At 35.2% G+C, this 25,621-nt stretch overlaps 1 protein-coding gene across 2 annotated transcripts in view; it reads left to right on the forward strand.

Moving 5' to 3' along the window:
* Positions 1-25,621, forward strand: part of SLC4A10 (solute carrier family 4 member 10) — a 226,922-nt gene that overhangs the window by 115,576 nt on the left and 85,725 nt on the right. For both annotated transcript variants that reach the window (XM_024122229.1, XM_024122230.1), the window contains 7 exons: positions 2,365-2,522; positions 5,563-5,650; positions 9,791-9,937; positions 18,322-18,422; positions 21,383-21,557; positions 22,146-22,279; positions 22,681-22,926. In XM_024122229.1, coding sequence (XP_023977997.1) covers positions 2,365-2,522; positions 5,563-5,650; positions 9,791-9,937; positions 18,322-18,422; positions 21,383-21,557; positions 22,146-22,279; positions 22,681-22,926 — 1,049 coding nt within the window. The remainder of the gene's footprint in view (positions 1-2,364; positions 2,523-5,562; positions 5,651-9,790; positions 9,938-18,321; positions 18,423-21,382; positions 21,558-22,145; positions 22,280-22,680; positions 22,927-25,621) is intronic.

Consider the following 25,621-nt stretch of genomic DNA (forward strand, 5'->3'; position numbering starts at 1 on the left):
TTAGATAATATGTTATATAATCTATTACCCCCAAATATATGACTACTCCAAGAATAATATAATGTGGGGCTTCCCTGGTGGCGCAGTGGTTGCGCGTCCGCCTGCCGAAGAGAGGCCCGCATACCACAAAAAAACAAAAAACAAACAAACAAACAAAAAAGAATAATATAATGTAATGAGTATAATATAATGACTACTCTAGATATATATTATTTAACTATAATTTATTACATTTTAAATCAAGATAAATTTGCTAATCCTGAAATTAAATTCAGTATATTTAATGCATTTTTTCAGTTACAGATACCAGTCAATGATATATTAGGTATTGTATAATGCAAAAAATAATATGTAAGGACCATGTATTTTCTTTTATAAAATTAAGCTATTTTAGCATACTGGTACTCCTTGATTTAATTAAATCGAATCTTAAAGCAGTCATGTGTATAATTGCCACCTGCCTGAGGTACAGACGCTAATAGTTAAGGCTATGGCATTTGTCAAGAAATAAATGAATTCATAGAAAGTTTTCCAGGTTGAACTTAAACTTCTCATTAGAGTTATGACAAGTATTACCAATATGACTCACAGTGATTATCAATTATAGATTTTCTTAAAAAGCTATTTTCTCATTTTAAATTTTGTTCCAGTGTATTAACATTGTATAATTGTTATTTCTATTGAGGGGGAAAACTTAATAGTTTACTTTTTTAGGCTCTGAGAGACTTATGTCCATAAGTCTTTATTATGTTTTTCTCACAGGGCTAATAGTGTATAGGTATTACGAGCTTACAAATTTGTATTTGGAAGCAAATTTTTAGGTTAAAAACTTTGGAATTTATAATATTTTTGTTTTTCTTTAAATAGAACATTGCTTCTATTTGATATTTTTAGTGGAGTACTGTGGATTATTTTTATATTTAATCCTTGTGATAAAATGTATACTTCATATAATGGGTTTCATGTTTTGTGGCTCCCTTATCTTACAGAAAATTAAGTAGTTTTAAACCTTCTAAATAGCTGTGCTGTGGTCTTGATTTCAGAAAACAACAAATTTAATGTAGGCACTAAAGTCTGACTATGGACATCCTAAGGTATTCCTCCTAAAAGTTTTAATTTTTCTTTCATTTTAAACTGCTTGGAAAAAATATTCTCAAATCATTAAATTTGCAGAAGAAATATCTGACCGAAAAAAAAGTCTTGTTGGCCTCATTGTATTTGCCAGAGCTCTTCTCTCTCTCCCTCTCTCCTCTTCTTCCTCCTCTTAATTTTCCTCTCCTTTCCCCTCCACTTCCTCCTCATCCCCTCATCCCCCCCCCCTTTCTCCTTCTCCTTCTTTTCCTTCTCTCTGTCTCTGTCTCTCTCTCTCCTCTTCCCACTTTGATCTTTGGTCCCCATTTCATTAACGTGAGAGCATAAAAACAATTATTACAGCAGTTAAACTATTATTCTCCCTGCAAACAGGTTTCCATTAAAAGCAACTCAAACGAGTTAGAAACAAGAAATAGGCCTTGTAAAATTGACTTTAAAATCACTGCTTGGTTTTCACTGAGGCTCTCTGTATGAAAATTGATATTTATGCTTAAGAATATTTTACATTCATTTTCAGACTTCACCCTTTACTCCAAGCATTTCTTTTTGTTAATGATGTTTTTGTTTTGTGTGCATTCATTTCAGTCACAGACATTTCATATCAGAAATTCAACAATGGCTCTTCAGCAACTCCAAATGTTAATATTTTTATTCTTGTTTCCTTTGCTCTGCCATATCTAAATTCTCTATGAGAAATTAAAATTGAAGATTGATCAAGCCAAGTATAGAATGTGAAAGATATAGAACAATTAAGATAAAGTTGAAGACTAAAGTCATAATTTATACTATAAGGAGAATCATGATTATATTTCTTTTGAAATAGGCATATTTTGAATATTAATTAATTGAAATGTATTGTGCACAAAATTAAGATAATGTAGTATGCAAATATTTAAATCTATTGACAAATGCTAGTTAAATTAAGATTAAAGTATATTCATTTAATTGAACACATACTCCTTTCTCCCTGAAAATTTAAAGATTACTGATGCTGAAAAAGAATCTTTTAAAAATATTGAATAGAGAAACTAGAGTATTCAACGTATTAATGACAAATTAGAAAAATACGAGGTAAAAGAAAAACGTTTTTTTTTAAGGGGCAAGTAAGATGTTTAGCTATTTTTAAATTTATTTAAACTATATTTATATAAGCAATATTTGTTTAAACTATATTTATTGATGGGTTACCATGTGTGAAATACTGTGCTAGGATATGATTTAACAAATTTTTCCAATTTTGATTTACCTTAATTTACTTTGTGATGATCTCAGGTTGATCTGCATTTTATGAAGAAGATTCCTCCAGGTGCTGAAGCTTCAAACATCTTAGTTGGGGAATTGGAGTTTTTGGATCGAACTGTAGTTGCATTTGTCAGGTTGTCTCCAGCTATATTGCTTCAAGGACTGGCTGAAGTCCCAATCCCAACCAGGTAAAAAGTATAAGAGCATCTTTTGCACTTTTCTTAAGCCATTTATTTGTGGGGAAAAAAAGGTGTAAATATAGTTTCCTCTGAGAGTTTTTTCTAGAAACTAAAGTGTAATCGACAAAACTATTGTTTATTCTTGTTTGTGGAGGAGGGCAAAAAGTGCTTTAAAAATTATTCAGTCCTTTCCTCCTTCCTCTCAAATTTCTATGTTTTCTTTTAGGCATGCTCCTCATCTCTGAATACCCTGGTCTATATCACCATATAAATCCTTTCTTACAATTTTGGTGAAAAGTGATAAAGTATTAGGCTTTTCTCAAAGATTGCATTAGACTGTGGGATCCTGTTTATGAGTGTGATCGTACTTAAAAAGATCAAAGTTTTCAAGGCCTGCCTTATGCTTGACTGAGTAGGCCCTCAGAGTACATGTAAGTGCCATCATTAGGATACTACCTGCTGTGTCTAATGTACTATAAGATTCAATCTTAGGCATAGTATACTTCACATACGTAGAGTCTTAAGAATCATTGGTAGTAGCATCATGGTACTGTGGTTGAATCTGAATCAAAATACAAATTTAATTTGATTACCTGAACTTGTTTTTCATTCAGCTGTACATAAAAACTAACAACTTTACCACAATACAAACTGAATTTTGTTGTTTATTATTTATCTCTATGTTATAGAGATAAGACTGTCCTTGGGCAAATTGAAAAAAGAATATTGTCTACAGAACATTAGGTTCCGAGCAATTCCTCCAGGGGACCTTGTTTTCTTTCCTTCTCCCTCCATCAAATGTGATTCCTGTATATAGACAGCCTTTCACTCTGATCCTGTTCCCATGGCAAAACATATCTATGTAGGACCCCATTTCCTACGTGACTGCTGCCCTTTGTTTGATGCTATAATTATTTCAGATGCTGTTAATATGCCTCCTCATCCAAACACTGAATGCCTTAGCCAAGTTAAATTGATGAAAAGTTCAGGTGCTGTGGCAACTGGGTTTGTAGAATGTTTCTTCTATGGACCTTTGGCCTTAAAACATAGCAGATTACATCACTCTGTGTTTTGATTGTGGTTAAGATATTCCAAAAATATGGAATAGTTTAGTCAGGAGAGGCCTCATTTTATTAGAGCTCAGCTGACTGAAAGGGGATTCAGTGTTTGAGTGCCTCTTCCTGAATCTGTGCAAGAACAGATTTGAGGCAGGTAGCTAGTTACCAATTCAGGTTATAGAGAGAAGTGTCTGTTCATCCTGTTGGAGGGCTACTGAGACTTCTGATACATACCAACTTTTATTATAAAAGGGGAAGGATGAACTGGGCACATTAAGGTGGCCTCTGACTGTATGATTAAGGCTGCATTTTTACACATATTTACACCCTGTAATCTATTCAGAGTTTCTGGGAATTTGGGATTCAGATTTAAGATGTGAAACTTACTAACCATAGAGGTATTACTTTAGTAGATTAAAATTCTTTTGCATCTTCCAAGCAGTGCATTCTTGTTCTACCACTTAGGAAGGTATCTGATGAACTCTGAGTAAATGATGGATATTTATGACAATGATAGCTCTTGTGTTTCAAAGGAAAGAAAAGGAAAATTCCCAGGAGTAGAGAAAAGCCATAATGGGGTTATATACCCTCACTTTGAAAACTGTAAAGTTTAGGTGACCTCATGTCATACTGACATAGCAAAATGTGTCTACAGAACAATGGAGGAAAAATTAGGGGCACAGTAGAGCCACTGTATGAGGAGAGATTTAAAAGACTAGACTAGTTTGGAAAGGTGAAAAATAGAAGATTAGTTAGACAAAATAAAGAAAGCCATTCAAGGTTCCTAATTATCCTTTCTTAGGAGGACAAAAGGGCACACCGTGTATATAACAGTAACACATAGTAAAAATGTCAGAAAATAATTTTAGGACTTTATAAATAGCCCATGGAATAGAAACCTGAAAAGTAGCAGGATGTACATAGGTTAGGAAATTTCTTGAAAGTACTATACTTGATAAAGCATCTGCCACCACACTAAATTATTCCTGCTTTAAATGTATAGTAGACATTTCTGTATAGCAGAAGTTAACTTGGATTCAGTAACATCTGACACAAAAAATTAATGTCACATCCTCTAAGACTGTGTAATATATGCATCATGTAAAAACATGTACAATCTCTAAAGTTTATAACTAAGTGAAAGGTAGAATTGTAGTACCTATTTTAGCACACTTTAAAAAGCCATTAGTCTTCACACTTAAGAGCCAGAACCATTTAACAAATGAATACTGTAGAGTTATATTACAGAATATAGGTCATCTTAAAATTCTCACAATTTCCCTGTAGCATTGACCTTTTCAGAGATAAGACAATTACTGGTCCTCCAAAGTTAAAACACATGTTGATTTCTTCAAAAGCTCCAGTTGTGATGATTTATTTGCTAGACTTTCAACCTAATTGTGATGGAATATCACAGTTCAGCTGCTACTTTTATTCCTGCAGCATTGGAATTAATAGTTTGGTTTTTTTTTTATCCTAACTGATCTTTGATTCCTGGCAATCATTTTTTCTATTTAATGTAAATTTACATACACCTACTGTGTTTTTGACTCTATGTTCTTTCATTGTTTATACTACTGTATTACCTTTTTCCCCTTCTACCTAATTCTACAATTTACATATCAGTGAGTTCTCTTTCTTACAATTCAGAAAGGTTTAATCAGATTTTACTTTTCTCAACTTTTTCCCTAAGGATTACAGAATCCTAAAAATTCACACTAACAACTGTGTGGGTACGATAGGTAACTAAATGAAGGAAACAGAGCAAAATAACCACGATTCCAATTGCTCAAGGATCTCAAGCATGAGTCATTTTGAAACATCATAAAATATTTCAAAACCTGTAATAATAACCTGTGGAAAAATATGGAACTATTTTACATCGAAATCCCTATCTTCAGTAATTCCTTTGAGATGAGTGATTCTGTACTACTAAAATTATTTTTTATTTCTACCTTGAAACATTTGTGTTTTTTTCTTCTTAATTACAGATTTTTGTTCATTCTCCTGGGACCCCTGGGAAAGGGGCAACAGTACCACGAGATTGGCAGATCAATTGCAACCCTAATGACAGATGAGGTATTTATTCAAGTTCATTGGGAACATTTCCCTTTACTAGGTACACCTAACTTTTGGAGCTCTGTATTCATGACAGTTTGCTGTGAATCAGATTTCTCTGTATTGAATTCCCCTTCTTTTAAATGCTTGTACTATAAAATTTCCTTTGGAAAAATTTGTTCAAAAGGGGTAATAAATTCACACACATGAACATTTTAAAACCTCATACTCTAAAGAAAATTTTTTATTTAGTGACATTTAGAATGTATTTATTAATATTCCCCTTGTAGCATATGTGTTGCCAAAGTGATCACCATTGTAAATATCACTGCAGGTCTTGTTTGGGGCAAAATAATTTTAAGGTCTCAGAAAAAAAAAAATGTGAGTTTATCTGATTAGTATACATGACACCAAAAGCCATGCAACATCTATCAACTCTCTTTATAATTGCCTAAATGTAGATGTTTTTAACCTGGGAGTCTTTTAACCATTAGAGGAGCTGAAGATTTCAAGCGGCCTGTGATCTGTGATACAGCCCACAAATTTTTCAATGTACAAAAATTTGTGTGTAGTTTTCTTGGACTGGAAAAAGATTTCATCAGCTTCTCAAAGAGATATATGTCTCAAAAATGTAAGATCATAAAAATAAACATAAAAAGTAGTATCATATAACTGGTTTCTTGGATTCTACAGCACGTTAGGAAAATCTTTATTATTTTATTGTTTTTATTGTAAAAGAAGAGCATATGCAAAAATCACAGAAGGGACATAAATTCAAAATTCAGTAGTAAATAACAAAGAGATTATACATTTCTAGAATATCATCCAAATAATTTAATAATTTATTTATTGAAATACATGGCTTCTGATACTTGAAATCCTTGAAAAGAGGTAATTAGTATTACATATAACTTTTCCTAGTTTTATGAAATCTGAAAATTTGAACTTGTGTTCGGGGTTCAATATAAATTCTTGTATTATATCTGTTCAAATTATGTTTATTGGTTTTATATGAATTAGTTATTGATATTTACACATAGGAAACGAAAAGCTAGAAGAAAAACATTTTTTTCATCTGTTTCAGAAAGAACAAACTTAATGAGTGTATTAGTTTCCTATGCATAAAGAATTACCACAAACTGGGTAATTAAAACAAAAGTAATTTATTTTTTCATATTTTTGGGGGCCAGAAGTCTGAAGTCAAAATGTCAGCAGGGCTACATTCTCTCTGGAGCCTCTAGGGGAAAGTCTTTCCCTGTCTCTCCAGCTTCTGGTGGCTCCTGTCATTCCATGGCTTGTGGCAGCAAAATTCCAGTCTCTGCCTTTGTCTTCACATGGCCTTCTCCCCTGTGTTTCTCTGTGTCTTCTTTTCTGTCTCTTATGTCTCTTATAAGGACACATGTCATTAGATGTAGGGCCCACCCTAATCCAGGATGATCTCATCTTGAGATCCTTAATTACATCTGCAAAGACCCTTATTCCAAATAAGATCACTTTCTGAGGTTCAGGTGGACATATATTTTGAGAAGACACTACTTAGCCTACTATAAAGAATAACATATTCTGTTGAGGAAATCTGGGAGAAGACAGGAGAGTGACAAAAGGGCTTCATGAGTTCCACAAACCTGTTCTAGTAGAACTCTCTGTGAGAAGGCACTGACAGTATCTTTACTTTTAGTGTTTCCATATTGATTAACATTTTACAATTTTTACAGTATTGAAAAATAAATGACACTGTGTCATAATTTAACTACTGTCACTTTCATGCACATATGTTCCATGGTATATTATGTTTCCACATCTAAGACATTAAGATATTACATTGAGATATCTCTGGGGCATGGGACATCTTATGTGGTGAGAGTAGCATATTGTGCATAAATACTCAAGTTATCTCTCTTCCTAATACTTCCTTTCCCCAATTAGGAGTCAAGATTTTCTCAAAAGAAAAAAGTCAATTCCAAAGTTTTTGACTAATCAAGTAGACAGAACAACAGAGAAACATGCATGGTTTTAAAATTTTAGATTTAGAATGAGAGCAGAGAAAGGACTTCCATCTATTTCCTTGGTAAATGAGAACTACCTAATTTGAGAAGAAGCATCAGCTCTTGAATGAAGGCTTAAACATGAATCCTTTAGACTTGAAAGTTTAGAGCTTAGCTTTGGGCAATTTAACTCTCTGTGAGCAGTGGGATAGAGATGCAGAAACTCAGCCAGAAAATTACTCTAAAAATGAGAGCTGTTAATTATAATAGGACATTTAAATTATGATAGTACATTCATTGAATATTAAAAAAATGCTTAAATACTTTAAAAAAAGAAAAAACATTTTATTGTTCAAAGCCCAGGTGGAGAAATTGTTCTGCTTATCTAACTGCTTTGAAATACATTGAACAATTATACTCATTAAGAATAAAATTCAATATGTTGATTCTTACAGTTTACTTTAGTTAAGAAAATGGTGAATTGTATTGCCCTATTAAGCTGTAAATTCCATGAGAGCAGTTACCACTTAATATTCATTTTTGTTCCCTGATTTTGTCAGGTGCTCAAATAAGTATTTGTTGACTAAGCTCTGTTTGTTCTTTTCCTCTCTGTACCAGGAACTTCTTGTAGGCAGACTGTCTTTTCCTTTTGTATCTTCAAACTTAACGTAGTGTCTGGCCCTCAGTCAGGGTTCAGTAAATTTTTTTTTAAACGAATTAATGACTGAATGTTCTAGTCATCCTAGCAACACCTTATCTTGAGTCAGTGTAATCTATTTTCTTCCTTCCTGTTGAGCATTACTAGAAATAAATCATATGATTTTGTTTATTGGCGCTACTACCAATTTATTAATCCTTTTATAGTCTTAAAAATTATTAAGCATTCCAAAGAGCTTTTGTTTATATAGATAAGTATGCTGATATTTATAAGAGAACTGAAAACTGAGAATTTTAAAAAGTGTATTTGTGAATTTATTTTAAAATAATAGTAAAGTCATTGTATATTAACATAAATAACATAGTTTTATAAAAACAAAAGCCAAAGCAAAAACAAAAAAAAGGGATTATTTTTCTTTTTCTTGTTTTGGATTTTTGCACCCATAATTTTCTCTATCACCGAGCTCTTAAGTCAACACTGACTTGTTCTGTTCAATTAGCAAACATGCCCAACATATAGTAGCTACTTAAGAAATACGTATGAAATAAATGTCCAGGTTTGTCCCATCCTTAAAATTTCTTACTCCTTAACATAGCATGTACCACTGAAATGTTGAATGAATCTGAATCTCAAGAGTTTTGAAAGACTGATCTTTACTTGGTCTTGAATATCATAACTTCATTTATCTCAGTGTGTTACAGTATGATTTTTATCACTACCACTCTACTGAAACTGCTTTCTGTAAGGTCACCATTTACGAAATATACTATCCTGTGTTCAGTACTCATGTCACTTGATCTCTTACTGGCATTTGACATTATTGAACACCTCTTTTTTTTTTCCCTTGAAGAACAGCAAAAATTATGTGCTTTGTTTTGACACTAAATCTTTGAGGTTTGTATTATTGCTTACCCTGAGGTAATAAATATATCCTTCTATATTCTGTCCAATGAGTTTAATACTTTAACTCTCATATTTAAGTTTTTAATACCTAGAATTGCTTTTTGTGTGGGATGTGGGTAAAGATCCAATTTCACTTTTATATAATTACTTGGCTTATTATCATTTATTGATTAGTCCATCATTTATTCAATGGTTAGCATTAGTTTATGCCATGGTATAAATATTGTTAAAATTTCTAATATATTCTATAAATTTGTATCTCTATTTTAAAGCAAGGGCTTCTTTCAGGAAATTTGATTTACACATATTTAAACAATGTTTGCCAAACTTGAATCATTAGTTCTAGTTTAATGAGCTTCCTTCTATCCTCCTTTCCCTTCTCTTACTCTTGCCACCAGAAATTTCAACATTCACCTAGCATTCTAAGAAAAAATAAATGTGTGCAATCATAGAATAAACTAAGCTATAATATTTTACACTAAAAACTTCTTTAGTTAGACCTTCTTCTTCAAATTGTTATAATCACATGTGAGATAACTGCGAGATGAAAACAAAGAACACATTAAGATTTTATAATTGTTTTTTAATCTATAAATGATTATTTTCCTTCTATAGGTATTTCATGATGTTGCTTACAAAGCTAAAGATCGTAACGACTTGGTATCAGGAATTGATGAATTTCTGGATCAGGTTACTGTTCTCCCTCCTGGAGAATGGGATCCAAGCATTCGAATAGAGCCTCCCAAAAATGTTCCTTCCCAGGTATGTATATACGAAAATATTCTTAAAACTACCATCATTTTGTTGTGTTTTAAATATATGTACTAAAATAGTATAACCAATCCAAAGATTCAAATGATTTAAATTATAACTTCTGTGATACTGTGATTTATAATATGAAACATATATCTGGCCTTTGTCCTTATTTCTGACACAGAGCTCCTGAAATGCTTGGAATTTTCTAAGTGATGAAAGCAACAAAGATGTCTTTTGTTATGTTAATGAGGTCACTCCCTGGAGGTTACCTCCAGGGAGGTGAGAGGTGCTAGAGTTGAGTTCAATCACAAATGGCCATTGGTTTAATCAATCATGCCTGTGTAATGAAGCCTCCACAAAACCCCAAAGGGACAGGGTTCAGAGAGCTTCCGGGTTGGTGAACACATGGAGATTGGGAAGATTGGTGTGCCTGGAGAGGGTATGGAAGTTCCTTGACCTTTCCCCATGCCTTGTCCTATGCATCTCTTCCATCTGGCTGTTCCTGAGTTATATCCTTTTATAATAAAACTGGTGATCATGTAAATAAAATGTTTCTCTGACTTCTATGAGCCACTCTAGCAAATTAGTTGAACCTGAGAAGGGGTTCATGGGAACCCTCAGATTTATAGCCAGTTGATCGGAAGCACCAACAACCTGAAATGGGGTCTGATTGGTGGGCAGTCTTGCAGGACTGAGCCCTCGACCTGTGGAATCTGATGCTATCTCTGGGTAAATAGTGTCAGAAATGAGTTAAATTTCCCACCACATTTGAATTGGTACCAGAACCTAATAAATCTCTAAAAAGGCAGGGATATGAAGTTGTAAAATCTTCCTTCTTCCTATTCAACACAGATTTGGTGTATTGTTGATATTCTACTAAATAGCAGTCCCATATGCCTGGAAAGATTTTAGACCCACCTTAAAACATACTATACTGGAGGAAAATTGAAATTTTAGTAAAAATAGAAAATATGCTTGAGAGAAAGCTCATTACTGTCTTTCCATATTCTGATACATCACTTTGAAATTGGCAAGTGTTAGAAAAATTCAAAGGCATGGTTTAGTCATATTGCATGGAAAACTCCCTGTTACTGTTAATCACATTTATGATTTGAAGAATTTTTTAAATAATTCTTTTGTTTCTATTACTTTTGTGTGGGCATATGGTGTGAAAATTGTAAAAATTCTCCCTATAAAAATCTAATGTGCATTTTACTTGTTATACAATGCAGAAAGATAGAAATAAAGACCATTGCTGTTGTTTTGGGTGAGATTCTTATTGCAGGCATGTCTTTGTTGAGAGTGGTGGCCAAATGTCTTAAGCCCACTCATATTGCCATCTCTATTCCTATTGAATCTGCCTCCTCCAACTCTCTCTGCTGTCATCTACTCAAGCCTTGCCTTTGGCTCTTGTCCCTGTGGAGTCCAGCTGCCTTAGTAGTTGACTGTGCTGCCTTAGTTGAAGTAACAGACGGCCTAACTGACCCAGCTCTAGACATAGAAACTTTTCTGGTTAGCCAGAGGTGGGTAAATGAACAGGTGTACTACTTAACCATTTCAGTTGATCTACTACTAAAATAAAATAAGTTGCTTAAAGAGTAATTTTAAGGGTTTAGATGGTCTTATTTTTGTACTTGCATACATCTTTGCACTTACTGTATTAGCAAAGGCAGTATAATGCTTCTTGAAATAATAAGAAAATCTCTTTAATTGATGTTATTCGGAAAAATTTAGTGAAAATACTAATATGTTGAATATGAGACCTTAAAAGTCACTTGTTGGATTTCCCTGGTGGCGCAGTGGTTGAGAGTCCACCTGCCGATGCAGGGGGCACAGGTTTGTGCCCCGGTCCGGGAAGATCCCCCATGCCGTGGAGCAGCTAGGCCCGTGAGCCATGGCCGCTGAGCCTGCGCGTCCAGAGCCTGTGCTCCACAACGGGAGAGGCCACAACAGTGAGAGGCCCGCATACTGCAAAAAAAAAAAAAAAAAAAAGTCACTTGTTAACACCAATTTGGTTTTCAAACATTAAAAACTAATGTCAAGCATTTTTTTAAAAAATTATTTATTTTATTTATTTTATTTTTGGCTGTGTTGGGTCTTCATTGCTGCGTGCGGGCTTTCTCTAGTTGCGGCGAGCAGGGACTACTCTTCATTGCAGTGCGCCGGCTTCTCATTGTGGTGGCTTCTCTTGTTGCAGAGCATGGGCTCTAGACACATGGACTTCAGTAGTTGTGGCACATGGGCTCAGTAGTTGTGGCGCACGGGCTTAGTCGCTCCGCAGCATGTGGGATCTTCCCAGACCAGGGTTTGAACCCCTGTCCCCTGCATTGGCAGGTGGATTCTTTACCACTGCACCACTAGGGAAGCCCTAAAGTCAAGCATTTTTGAAAGCACCTTCCCTTTGAGAAATGATGTTTCTGAGGCAAGCGGAGGCATGGGAGCTTTGTATTTTCAAAATTAATTTTATGAGACTTTAAAACCAGGATTAATTGTTGGATTCTGGGTATTGAGAGGCAGTAGTAGAAAGAACATTGAATTAAGAATCAAGGCACCAGGGTTCTGCTATTATCTGTTTGTATGATCTTAAACAGATGCCGTAACCTTTCTGTACTGGTGTTCTATATCAGTGTGTCCAACAGAACTTTCTGCAATCATAGAAATGTTCTATATCTATGCTATCTAATAAGCCAAGCCACTATTGAGCACTAGAAATTTGGCTACTGCAACTGAGGAACTGAATTTTTAATTTTAATTAACTTAAATTTAAATAGCGACGTGTAGTTACTGTAATGTTAGACAACACAATTTTATATAATGAGTTTGAATTAGATACACTCTGTTTTTCTTTACATTAGTATTTTTTAACTGTATGTTGGAATTGAATAATAGATACTATGAAACTATGTTTTCTTTGATTAAAATGAATTGAAATAAATTAAGCACTCTGAATTCCTATTCATTCAAATAATATTTTCCTCCATGGGATAATCTCCATGGTTTTTATTCTTCCAGAATGTGCAAATCACAGTATTTTTTACTACTTTTTACTTTCAGTTAAGAGAAGAATAAACAGTCACCTCAAGGGATACCCTTGAAAATGCTGTTAGAACATTGTGTCAGTCATTATAATCACTCCCTTGTGTATACCCTCAACTTCCTTGCTTTTCTCTCATGCCATTTACTTGCTTGTCAAAACCACAACACTGTGTGAATTCAGTTCTTTGGTCTATACCTCCATTGATGCAGCTGAGAGTGGCTGAAGGAAAACATACAACTACATTGACTAATCTCATATAATTCATGACCACATACCTCAGATAGGCCCTTTATATTACAAGTTCATTATACTCTGCTTCCCAAGTTCAATCCATTCTCTCTACATGACTATCTCACACCTGTTTTCTCTCCTCAAACCTTCAGCACATGCTTTCTGACTTTCAGATGTTGACTTGCTTCCTACTTCCCTAAGAAAATTAAAATAATCAAAAGAGAACTTCTGTAGATTCCCAAAACCATATTTATCTACTGCCAACACCTACATTCTCTGCCTTCCCATATATTACTATTGATGAATTATCCAAAGTCAGCCTTCTATCTGTGCAGTAGATCCCATCTCTTCATACCTACTCAAAAACATTACTCCCCAATCCTCCTCTTTCTCCCCTATATCATCAGGTCTTTTGTTCTGTATTATGTCATTTTTATTAGCAAACAACATTGTTAATTTGTAAATCTTAAAAAAAGAATTCTCAATGCCACTATCACTGCCAGCTACTCATCCATTTCTTTGTTCCCTTCTATAACCCAATGCAACAGAAGAGTTCTCTGTACTATCTGCCTCCAATTCCTCTCCTCCAATTCTCTCATTTTTTAATTGAAATATAGTTGAAGTACAATATTATGTTAGTTTCAGGCATACAACATAGTGATTCGATATTTAAATATATTACGAAGTGATCACCACAGTAAGTCTAATAACTATCTTTCCCCATATAAAATTATTACAGTGTTATTGACAATATTCTTATGCTGTGTAATACATCCCCATGACCTATTTACTTTCTAACTAGAAGTTTGTACCTCTTAATTCCCTTCACCTATTTCACCCATCCCCACACCTCCTCCCCTCTGGCAACCACCCATTTGTTCTCTGCGTCTATGTCTGTTTTTGTTTGGTTTGTTTGTTTGCTTTGTTTTCTAGATTCCACATATCAATGAGATTGTATTAGTATTTGTCTTTGTGTGACTTATTTCACTTACCATAATATCCTCTAGGTCCATCCATTGTTGTTGTTGCAAATGGCAAGATTTCATTCTTTTTTATCCTTCAATTCTCTCTTAAACCTACCTCCATAAGGCATTTGCCCCCATCACTTTACTAAAATTTACATACATGAAAGTCGCCAAAGACCTCCACAATGCTAAATTCCAAGGTCAATTTTCAGTCTATATTTTATTTAGCCTATCAATCAGCAGCCTTTGACAGAATTGATGACTCCCTTTTCCTTGATATACTTTCTTTTCTTTGGCTCCCGAAACCCCACACTCTTGGTTTTCTTTATACCTCACTGGTCACTCCTCAGTTTCATTTGCTTGTTCCCCCTCTTCTCTCTGATTTCTTTATATTGAAGTGATGCAGGGCTCTGTCCTTAGTGGTCTTCTCTCCTCTACACTCATTCTCTTGGTAATATCATCCAATCTTATAGCTTTAAGTCCTCTCCCAAATTTATTTTTCACCTTGCACTTGCAAGTTACTTATCCAAATGCCTATCTTGTGTCTCTACTCCGGTGTCTTTTAGATATCTAAAACTCAACATGCCAAAGTTGGAACTGAATTATAGATTGTATTATTTCTGAGACTATATACATCTTTGCATTTATATTATAAAAGGCAATATAATGTTTCCTGAAGAATATAAGAAACTCTGATCTTTTCTCAAAATCTGTTCCATATGTACCTTCCCATCTCAATAAGTGTTAACTCCATACTTACAATTGACCAAGCCAGAAACTTTTATTCTTCTCTCTTATACCTGACTTCAATTCTGCCAGGAAATACTCTTGGCATTGCCTTCAATATTTATCCAGAATTATACGATTTCTCGCTGTTGCCACTGCCACCCCCCCTAGTTCAAGCTATCATCTTTCTCCTGGATTACTGAAATAGCCTCCTAACCAGTCTCCTTGTTTCTACCCTTGGCCCCTAGAATCTGTTCTCAACACAGCAGCCAGAGTGTTAGGTCATGCTACTCCTTTCCTTAAAATCCTGCAAAAGCGCCTCATTTCACTGAGAATAAAAGCCAAATACTTACCACGTTCTACTAAACCTATAGAGTCTGGCTTCCCTTCACCTCTCAGTCGTCTCCTGTCTCTTTCTTGCTCACTCCTCTCCTTGGCCTCTGGCCTCCTTGTTCTTCAAACCCTGCAGCCACACTCCTGCCTTAAGTCTATCCCACTGGCTGTTTGCCTGGATGTTCCCTAGTTATTCTATGGCTAATTCTCTTGACTCCCTCAAGTTTTTCTCAAATGACACTCTATTTGTAATTGCCAGTTCCTCCTCCCTATACCTCACACCCCCCCCTTAATCTGCTCTAAATTTTTACTTTTCCATAGTTTTTATTTTTTCTTTATTATATATTCTGCATTTGAAAAAAAATTTGATATCATATCTCTCTCTAGAATCTGGCATGTACATAATGCTACATAAATATGGACATCTCAGGGATCTTATTAAATCCACCAAACCTCTCTCAATCCCCAAAAGGAAGAAGCAGATCTGTTTGACGTTTCTTTCTAATAATTCAGGTTGGAGATATCAGAAGAAACTTGGAAACAAATTTTATTTATTTATTTACTTATTTATTAAAAAAATTTTTTTAAGACATCTTTTTTTAAAATTTATTTATTTTTAATTTATTTTTGGCTGCGTTGGGTCTTTGTTGCTGCACGCAGGCTTTCTCTAGTTGTGGCGAGCGGGGGCTACTCTTCGCTGCGGTGCGTGGGCTTCACATTGCGGTGGCTTCTCTTGTTGCGGCGCACGGGCTCTAGGGGCGAGCGGGGGCTACTCTTCGCTGCGGTGCGTGGGCTTCACATTGCGGTGGCTTCTCTTGTTGCGGAGCACGGGCTCTAGGCACGCAGGCTTCAGTAGTTGTGGCTCGCGGGCTCTAGAGCGTAGGCTCAGTAGTTGTGGCGCATGGGCTTAGTTGCTCCGCGGCATATGGGATCTTCCCGGACCAGTGCTCGAAACTGTGTCCCCTGCATTGGCAGACGGATTCTTAACCACTGCACCACCAGGGAAGCCCTATTTTAAATTTTTATTGAAATATAGTTGATTTCAAACTTGTGTTAGTTTCAGATGTATAACAAAGTGATTCAGTTATTTATATATATATATACACACACATATATATATTCTTTTTTAGATTCTTTTCCATTATAGGTTATTACAAGATATTGAGTATAGTTCCCTGTGCTATACAGTGGGTCCTTGTTGGTTATCCATTTTATATATAGTAGTGTGTATATTTTAATCCCAAACTCTCCCTGGTTTTTAATCTTTTTAACACACTATAGAATTAATTTACTTACATGTTTATTTGTTTACTGTTTGCCTTCCCCATTAGAACATAAGCTCCACAGGCCTGATTTGTCCCCAGGTATACAGTGGTGCAGCCTAGAACCTGACACAAATTGGCTCCCAATAAGTGTTTGTTGACTGAATTAATAAATTGTTTAATTTGCCTAGTCAAATATCTACTCACCTATTGATTTTACTTAAAATGTCTGGGGAATTCCCTGGCAGTCCAGTGGTTAGGACATGGAGCATTCACTGCCATGGCCCGGGTTTGATCCCTGGTCGGTGAACTAAGATCCTTCAGGCTGCGTGGCTTGGCCAAAAAAAAAAAAAGTCTGAAAAACAAACAAACAAAAATTTCCTATATTTTCCTCGGAATATTCATTGGTACTATACATACACAATTCTTTTTTCAAAAACCTTTTTGCCTTACTAGAAGATGACCACTCCTTGAGAAAATTGTTACTTTAGAATGATGAGTATCTTTCATGGCTTATCACTTGCCTTATCAGTGTATAGCTCTTCCCATTGTAAAACAATGAATTAATTTATGCAGTCAGGGATAATTCCCCAGAAGAACAAATATCACTTGCCTTCTGAGGCTTGCTAAGAATCTTTCCCTAGGTGACTATTGGGTATTGAGGGTACTGAGGGCCACTATTACAGCCCTTTACTGAGGTATGATAGTTAATTTACCTGTAAAGGCAGTTCCTTCATCAGTTGACAGACATACTCTCTTTTATCTTTGAACTTCAGTTCATTGTATCTATTTATATACCCAGGAAATTGTAAAATATTAAGCAATGAACTTTCCTCTATTTTGTGCATTTCAAAATGTATTTTTTGTCATGTTTTAAATCTGTACCATTTTATCTAAATGTCCCATTGTAATAAGATCATTTGATAATTCACACTTGTTCATGTTTACACTAAACACAAAGAACATGTTTACATGTTTACACTATTTTGGAATGGCAGGCAAGTTAAAAGTTTAATTTCACCATTAAAAATTTTTTTATTGTCCTTTTAAGCACTTTTGAACACATTGGTGTCCTCCAAGATCACCAGTAGGTAGGATTTTCTGATTTTTTAAACTCTCTGTCACTGACAAAAGTGGGTGGAATAGACCTATGGGGAAACAGCACTTACATAACCTCAGTTAATTTGTCATTGGCTCAATTAGAAGCTTCCTTTTGCAATAGTCTTTTGGATCGCTTTGTGTTGGAAGGAAGCTTGGGTAGGAAGATCTGAGCCAGGATCAGAGAGGGAAATATATTTTAAAAATAGCTAATGATAACAGTTAATGCTTATTGAACAGTTGAACTAGGCCAAGGATATAACACCACTAACACCTCTTCACCTCGACCTATCTTAAACCTGGTCTCGCTCTGTCCCCTTCTCTTACTTTATTTTCTTTGTATCTCTATCTCTACCTGACATTGTAGGTTTATTGTTTGTCTCCACTAACAGAATGCTTTTTCTTGCTCACCTTTACATCTATAGCATCCCATAAAAATGAATGGCACACACTAGGCACTCAATAAATATTAGTTGAAAGAATGAATTAACATTCATCACCTTATTTCATTCTCTCAGCCACACTGATAGGTACTGTTATTATCACCAGTAAAAGGAGGAGGGAACTTAGGCTTTAGGTGGCTAGATAACTTTCTAGAGGTCATATAACAAACAAGTAACAGAGCCTGGGTTCTTGGCCACTCTGCATATTGCCTCAAGGGAAAAAGAATTGTTTTTGTTATTTACAACTAGCACCTGAAATTCAAAAACAAAAACAAAACAAAAAAACTTCCCGCAGGAGAAGAGGAAGATTCCTGCTGTACCAAATGGAACAGCAGCTCATGGGGAAGCCGAGCCCCACGGAGGACATAGTGGACCTGAACTCCAGCGAACTGGAAGGTTAGTGAAAAGCCCCTGTATGGGACTTCAAAGACCCAATGATATATACCTTTTTTGTGTGTCGGGAATTGCTGTTTTGAGAACTAATTTGTTTTTATACTTTGGATACCTACTCTTTGGGGGATGAATATGCCAATTAATTTGATTTCTCTGTAGTTACTAATGACTGTCATTATTATTAAACCAGAACAGTGAATACACCATTCCATTTTAATATATACCTAGTCTTTCATATTGCTATGCATTAAAACACATTCACAGATTCTTAGAATGAATAAGAAAACTGTCAGTTGCCCTTTCCAAAAGAGCCTGTTGAAAACTTCAAGCTCAAGATGGAAATGAAAATAAATACCAAGAACTCAGTCTTACAGACCCTCTCGCATTACATGCAAGTAGGATGTATATAATAGTATTTTTTATTTTTACAGTAGTAATTTGAAAGAGTTATATGGTTTATTTTTCTAATCACACATCTTTGAAGAGATGAAAGCTTCAATTTATTTCTTAAAATGATTCTTTGTGTTTTTTGACAGCTTGTCTCTCTCCAAGAAATGTGTGAGCAAAAAATCAGAAACCTTTGGGTGGGTCTCTCTTCAGGGAATGTGTGCACACAGCCTCCATTATAATTGAAGGCAATTGCAGAGGCTTTGCAGGACTGGTGCTCCTCTCCCCTCAGGGCCATTTCCTGTACTGCTTTCACTGTGTCCTCTAAGATGACTTTCCAGTTCCTGACAACTCTGTGCATTTTAATTCTCCTGTGCTCTTTCCCTTTATCTATGTTTTGTCTCTGAGGAAATGTCTTCCTCAGGCTCCCTACCTAATTTGAGATGGTTCAAACAATTTTTTCCTTTTCCCTGTTACTCCTTCTGTTTACTTTCATATTTTCAAATGCTGTCTTTTTATTTTTGTTGTTTTTTTTTTTTCTCTCTCTCTCAGGTGTAACATGCCACATAGCTAAGATTTTTTTCAAAGTTCACTTTTCCTTACTGCTTCCTAAATCCTCCCAGGTCACCAATATCCGGTATCTTCGCTTCTCCAGAGTTCTTCCACAGATTCTGTTGCTGACATGACTTGAAGTATCCATTACTCATCTGCTCTCCTGGAGTTGCTGGTGCACATCTGGGCTGCTCTTGCACTGTTCTCTGCAATGACCTCCCACTTCCGGATTTAGATTTATGCTGCTAAAAGCACGTTTATGACACAGTAATATAACAGCTATTTAGACTAATGTATACCCTAATAAGTAATTAATTAGAAAGGAGTGGTCTAATAGAAAGTACTATCAAACCTATAAATATTAACTACTAAGTAATAGTTCATAACCACCTCAAATTCTTTTGGGGATTAGGTGGGGTATAAATCATAACTGAATGAATAAATAGACTCATAGATTAAATCTGTTCTGAATTGTGACTTTGGCAAGTTAACAAATCATTCAGAAATGATCCCCCAAATAAAAATTATGTGTGTGTTTTACGAAACACAGGTAAGGGAACCTAACCTAAGATGATCTTTGTGTGTGTGAATTTCACAGGTTCTTTGCAAGCTTCTCTGAATTTTAAATGTCCTTTTTTTTCAATTGAAATTTCATTCTTCTCAACCTCTCCTGCTCCACATCGCTCTGATGGAAACAATCACTAGAAAAACATAATGATTCTATCACTCACATAACAGTAAGATAGTTACTAATATGTTACTATTGTGCCTATATTAGGGCAATTAAAAATAATAGAATTTATTCTGAAGAGGTACATTTTTCAAGGCAAATCAGGATTTATTTTTCAAGAGAACAATCATTTTTGAGGTGATTCTTAGATTGCCAGATTATATTCCTATTTAGAAAATAAATAACAAAACTTTAATATTTTTCCATAAACCAAGTATATTTAGCATACTGGCAGTATGTTGAACATAATAGGTTTTTTTTAACCTCCATGTAGGAACTTAATCACAGCCTTATTCATTTTAATATGACATCTTTATCCCATAGAACACAAAGAGCTTTTGGTAGTCAAATGTTAAATCTGCATATTGTTATTAAATGTTCAAAGAATGAGAATAGCTGTTTAATGCTCTCATTCCTAGCAGATTAAAAAGTTCCTGTCCTCAGATTTTAGGCAATATTTCACAATTTAATGCTTCTCTCTTCCCCACCCCCCCCAAAAAAATCATCCTTCAAATGCTTTAATGTGGTTTTTGGATATATTTAGAATATATACATTTATCCCAAATAAGGTCATTATTGTCTTGTGAATGATAGATGTTTGAATATGTTTAGACAATAGTGGATCAAAAGTACATTTATCTAGGTTGCTTATTGTAGGGTCCCTGTCTTAGTTTTCTAAAAATGAAAACAACTCTGGAACTTACCTCTCTCTACTAAGTATTATTGTCATCCATAAGGTCATTTAAGTGCCTGTCTGGAATATTATTTGGCAAGGGTTTTTTTTCACAAAGAGAGTGGGTAACTGGAGCCATGGTTATAAGCCACTTTTTCTCTCTAAGTTGATGTTCACTATTGGACTGTACAAAAATCAGTTTACCTTCCCTCCTTCACTTTCTGCTACACTAAATGGAATGTAAACAACTAGAAAATATTGCCAATGATTGAGGATGGTAGGCCTGATTTTAGGAATAGGTTGTTGTAAAATGGCACAGAGATTAGAGTAATCCTTAACTCTCATTATTTGAATTTTGATTGACGAACAGCTGTGAACCTTGTTTGAGAGAACCTAGGATTTTTTTGGCTGTTGACACAATATTTGGCCAGGGATTGAAGTGACATAGTGGTACAAAGCCATTCCTGTAGATCATCATAGTAAAACCTAGCATGTTAATATGGGTCTCATCTCTGCTGATGGAAAACCTGTACTGTGACCTGGCGACAAAGCAAATGAACACTTTGATATATGTGATTTTTATATTTGTATGTCACTATTGTGTTTTCCCCCCTGTCTTAGGATTTTTGGGGGACTTATTTTAGATATCAAAAGAAAAGCTCCATACTTCTGGAGTGACTTCAGAGATGCTTTCAGCTTGCAGTGCTTAGCATCTTTTCTGTTTCTCTACTGCGCGTGTATGTCTCCTGTCATCACATTTGGAGGACTGCTAGGAGAAGCAACTGAAGGGCGAATAGTATGTATTATGCTTTTCTCTGAACTTTGAAACTTAATCAGCTTTTAAGATTCATAGTTAGATGAGTCTGCATTTAATTTTGGTTTCGTTTATGAGGAGAGATTCGATGTACGGTCTGGCAGATAAAGTTCATACGAATTTCCTAGATGACTAATGGAACTGGTAATCAGGGAGTGGAATATCTCAGAACAACTAATTCTTATCTTACACAAGGTTCTGATCTCATCCCTGGCCCCCCAGTCCTAGGCTAGCTTTAGCCTCTGGTTCTTGCCTCATAAGAGGTCCATTTTCCTATTTATATAGGCCATGCTTCTGCCAGACATTTATTATGAACACATGTAAACTTTTAATAAGCAAAAGAAAAGTGAGATAAGGAAGGGGAAGAGGACATATCCCTGTCCACTACCATTCATAGTCTGCTGACTGCCTGCCGCCTTTTTTTTATCCTCCTACCCCACCTCCTGCCCAAGGTTGCTAGGCTCTTCATAGCAAAGGGAAAATAGACCCATGTATTTTACATATTTTCTCCCCAGTTATAATCGCAGCCTGTACAGCTTAGATAATGGAATCATTTATATCTCTACACAGAGTGCAATCGAATCTCTCTTTGGAGCGTCCATGACTGGGATAGCCTATTCTCTCTTTGGTGGACAGCCTCTTACCATATTAGGCAGTACAGGACCAGTTTTGGTGTTTGAAAAGATTTTGTTTAAATTTTGCAAGTAAGTGTTATATACTTTTGGCCCTCAGCCCCTTTCTATTTCTCTACTGTATTTAATCTTCTTCCAACATCACATTTGGAGATCTGCTGAGAGAGGTGGAAGTTGCTGATTTGATTCAGTTTGCCATTTTTGTCTCTCCATGGAAATAAAGGAACAGTAAAATATTGATGTATATTGTTATGTAATATTTATAAAAAATTATATTCAGCTCTAAGCACTGAGAAACCTCTTTGAGTTTTGTACCCTTAGGTGTTCCTTTTAGACAAAGTCTTGAGTTTAGATACTCATGGGATGTGAAGCTTATTTACTTTCACTTCCTGAATTAGACTCACTTCCATCTACTTAAAATGGTGGCAAGCTGTTAAATGACCTTCTTTCCACTGTTCTTTTCCCCCTCCTAGAGAATATGGGCTGTCATACCTATCTTTAAGAGCTAGTATCGGACTTTGGACTGCAACCCTGTGTATCATACTTGTGGCCACTGATGCAAGCTCCCTTGTCTGCTATATCACCCGGTTTACTGAAGAAGCTTTTGCTTCTCTTATTTGCATCATTTTCATTTATGAGGCCCTGGAGAAGTTGTTTGAACTCAGTGAAGCATATCCAATCAACATGCATAATGATTTGGAACTGCTGACACAATATTCGTAAGTACCATTTCCCCTGTTGGCTGTGGGGCTTTTCTTTCTACCAATATTGCTATTGTTATAAGAAATACGAAGAACTTACTCAGCAGATAGAGTTCCTTAAATTGATTCATGACCTAAATCCTGGTCTCTCAGAGTTGAACAGGATTTTAAGAGTCATCTAAATCAGCTGCTCATCTGAATACTTGAGTTTTCATTATAACATCTTTGCCAAGAATAACTTTTTGAAGTTTTATTTGTCGAGCATTCCCTATTAAGTAGATAATGAACCAAGATCAATTTTACTATACAGAGATTTTTTTTCTCAAAATATTTTTGATTTTGGTCTTCCTTTAGGACCTTTTCCATGTAATGTAATCCAAAGAACACAGTAGTGAAAGATAAGATTTCAGATTTAAAGCAGTGAGATAAAAGAGACTCATTGGGTCTAAACTGCATAGTTTGATGTTTGAAAATATGATAAAGTCTTAAACAAAATATCACTGAATTGAAATGTATTTTTGCTTTTGGAACCTATGACATTTATGATAAAAGTACTCACATATTGCCTGTTGGGGGTGATATTACAGTTTAGGATTAAAGATGGGATTGTACCTATTACACTTTCTAGTTTTGTATGCCAGCAGTTTGGGATTTCTCTAAGGCTGTATTTGCAGAGTATATGTGGACATTACGTTACTCTTCTTTGATTTAATTTTAGGATTTTTTTTGTTGTAATTATATATACATTTTAAACAGTGAATATTTGAAACAATATGTTCTTTACCAGGCATCATAACCTCTGGCATTATAACCTCTGCATTAACTACCAATGCTCTTCTTATAAATTGCTCAGATAGGCCCTCAAAATCTTCCTTTGAAGATTTATCATCTTTATTTACTATTAGAAGTTGAAATTGTTGAAATTAGGCCAAAACAGTGCAAATTATAGTCTTGTTAAGAACGATGTAATGATATAGAGTTGAAAATAAGATGACTTTTAGTACTTTGAATTTTTCTCGGTAATTAGAGATATGTTTAACAGTACATCTCTGTTTTAGAACAAAAAAAAAATCAGAGTGGGATATAAAATAACTTCCCCAATAAAAGTAAATGGTGAGGGTGTTGTGAACAGGATTCAAATGCAGTTGAAGGAGGTGTCAGGGACACTCAGAAAGCAGGCAGATGGGAAGAACAGTTTGATCAGAATGAGATGTAACATTGATACATGCCTTTTCATTTATCTTTAGTTGAAAAGAGAGCAGTGTCACCTAATTTGGGTATCTTTGCGAGCATATGCAATTACCTCTTCTTGAATTTTCAAACCTACTACACGCCAGGCACTGTGCTTGGTGCTAGGGAAATCATGAACAATATTCTGTTCTCAGTGAGCTTCCAGTTTAGTAGGAAATGCAGACAAACAGACAACACAATGGAATAAGTGCTGTGTTAAAGGATTGGTCCAGAATACTATGGTACTACATCAGAAGAGCACCTAACCCAGATTTCAGGTTCAGAGAAGACTTCCTGGAGGAAGTGACATAGAAGACCAAAAAATCAGTAGGAATTAGGTGCTGAGGAATAGAGATGCAGAGTGGTTTAGATGGAGGGAATGGCACAGACTTGGATGTAAGAAATTTATTAATGCTTTGAAATATTTGTCCAAAGTTATATAGATAGTGGTGAAACAAGAAATTAGACTCAGGCTTTATGACCCTGATGTAATTTTCAGTAACTGAAGTTACTGCTATAATTTTAAATTTTCTTTAAAGTACTGTTTCTCAACCACTGATACATATACAATCAGAGAAAAGCAGACAAAGCTTAAATAGGCAGGAGGGTTTTTATAATCAAGTATTCATCATAAAGTATTCTTCCAAAAATTCCACTGGATTTTTATATCCTTAAAACCCATTATAAATGAAAAAGATGGTGAATAATAAATGCATGTAGGTATAATAAATAACTATAAAAAGTGGTGAATGGGGCTTCCCTGGTGGCGCAGTGATTGAGAGTCCGCCTGCCGATGCAGGGGACACGGTTTCGTGCCCCGGTCTGGGAAGATCCCACATGCCGCGGAGCGGCTGGGCCCGTGAGCCATGGCCGCTGAGCCTGCGCGTCTGGAGCCTGTGCTCCACAACGGGAGAGGCCACAACAGTGAGAGGCCCGCGTACCGCAAAAAAAAAAAAAAGTGGTGAATGATTGTTCTAGCAACTATCTAGCAATTTCAGCCTCTAAACTTCAGTTAAAATAAGTTCACTAAAGTTTTAATTTTTTAAATTAAAGTTTTAATTCCAAGGGATATAACAATTTTTCTTTTCTAAGTCCTTTTATAGTCACTTTACATTTAATGAAATCCTATGGAGCAGATAAGATCTATTTTATAGAACAAGTTAATGATTTATAACTTAACCAGTAATCAAATAAAGCATAATGAAGAGTAGAACCCACTTTTCTTAATGTTACGTTTTCTTTATTACAGGGTGTGACTTTGTTCTGCCACTCAACTTTATCTCACCTTTTGGGCACGTTGCCATGAATTCTTTATCAGATTAGTGTAATGTCAGTGTTGGCACTTTGTATATGATAATTTTACTCAGAGTATCTGCCATTTCTGTTGGGAAATTTTAAGCAAATTATTCTCGTTCATGTAAACTATTGCTACATTCATTATTCATTCATTCATTTCTACTTTGCTAGGTATTTTAAGTGTCAC

This window comes from Physeter macrocephalus, chromosome 2, assembly GCF_002837175.3.
Source record: "Physeter macrocephalus isolate SW-GA chromosome 2, ASM283717v5, whole genome shotgun sequence".
Lineage (NCBI taxonomy): Eukaryota > Metazoa > Chordata > Mammalia > Artiodactyla > Physeteridae > Physeter > Physeter macrocephalus.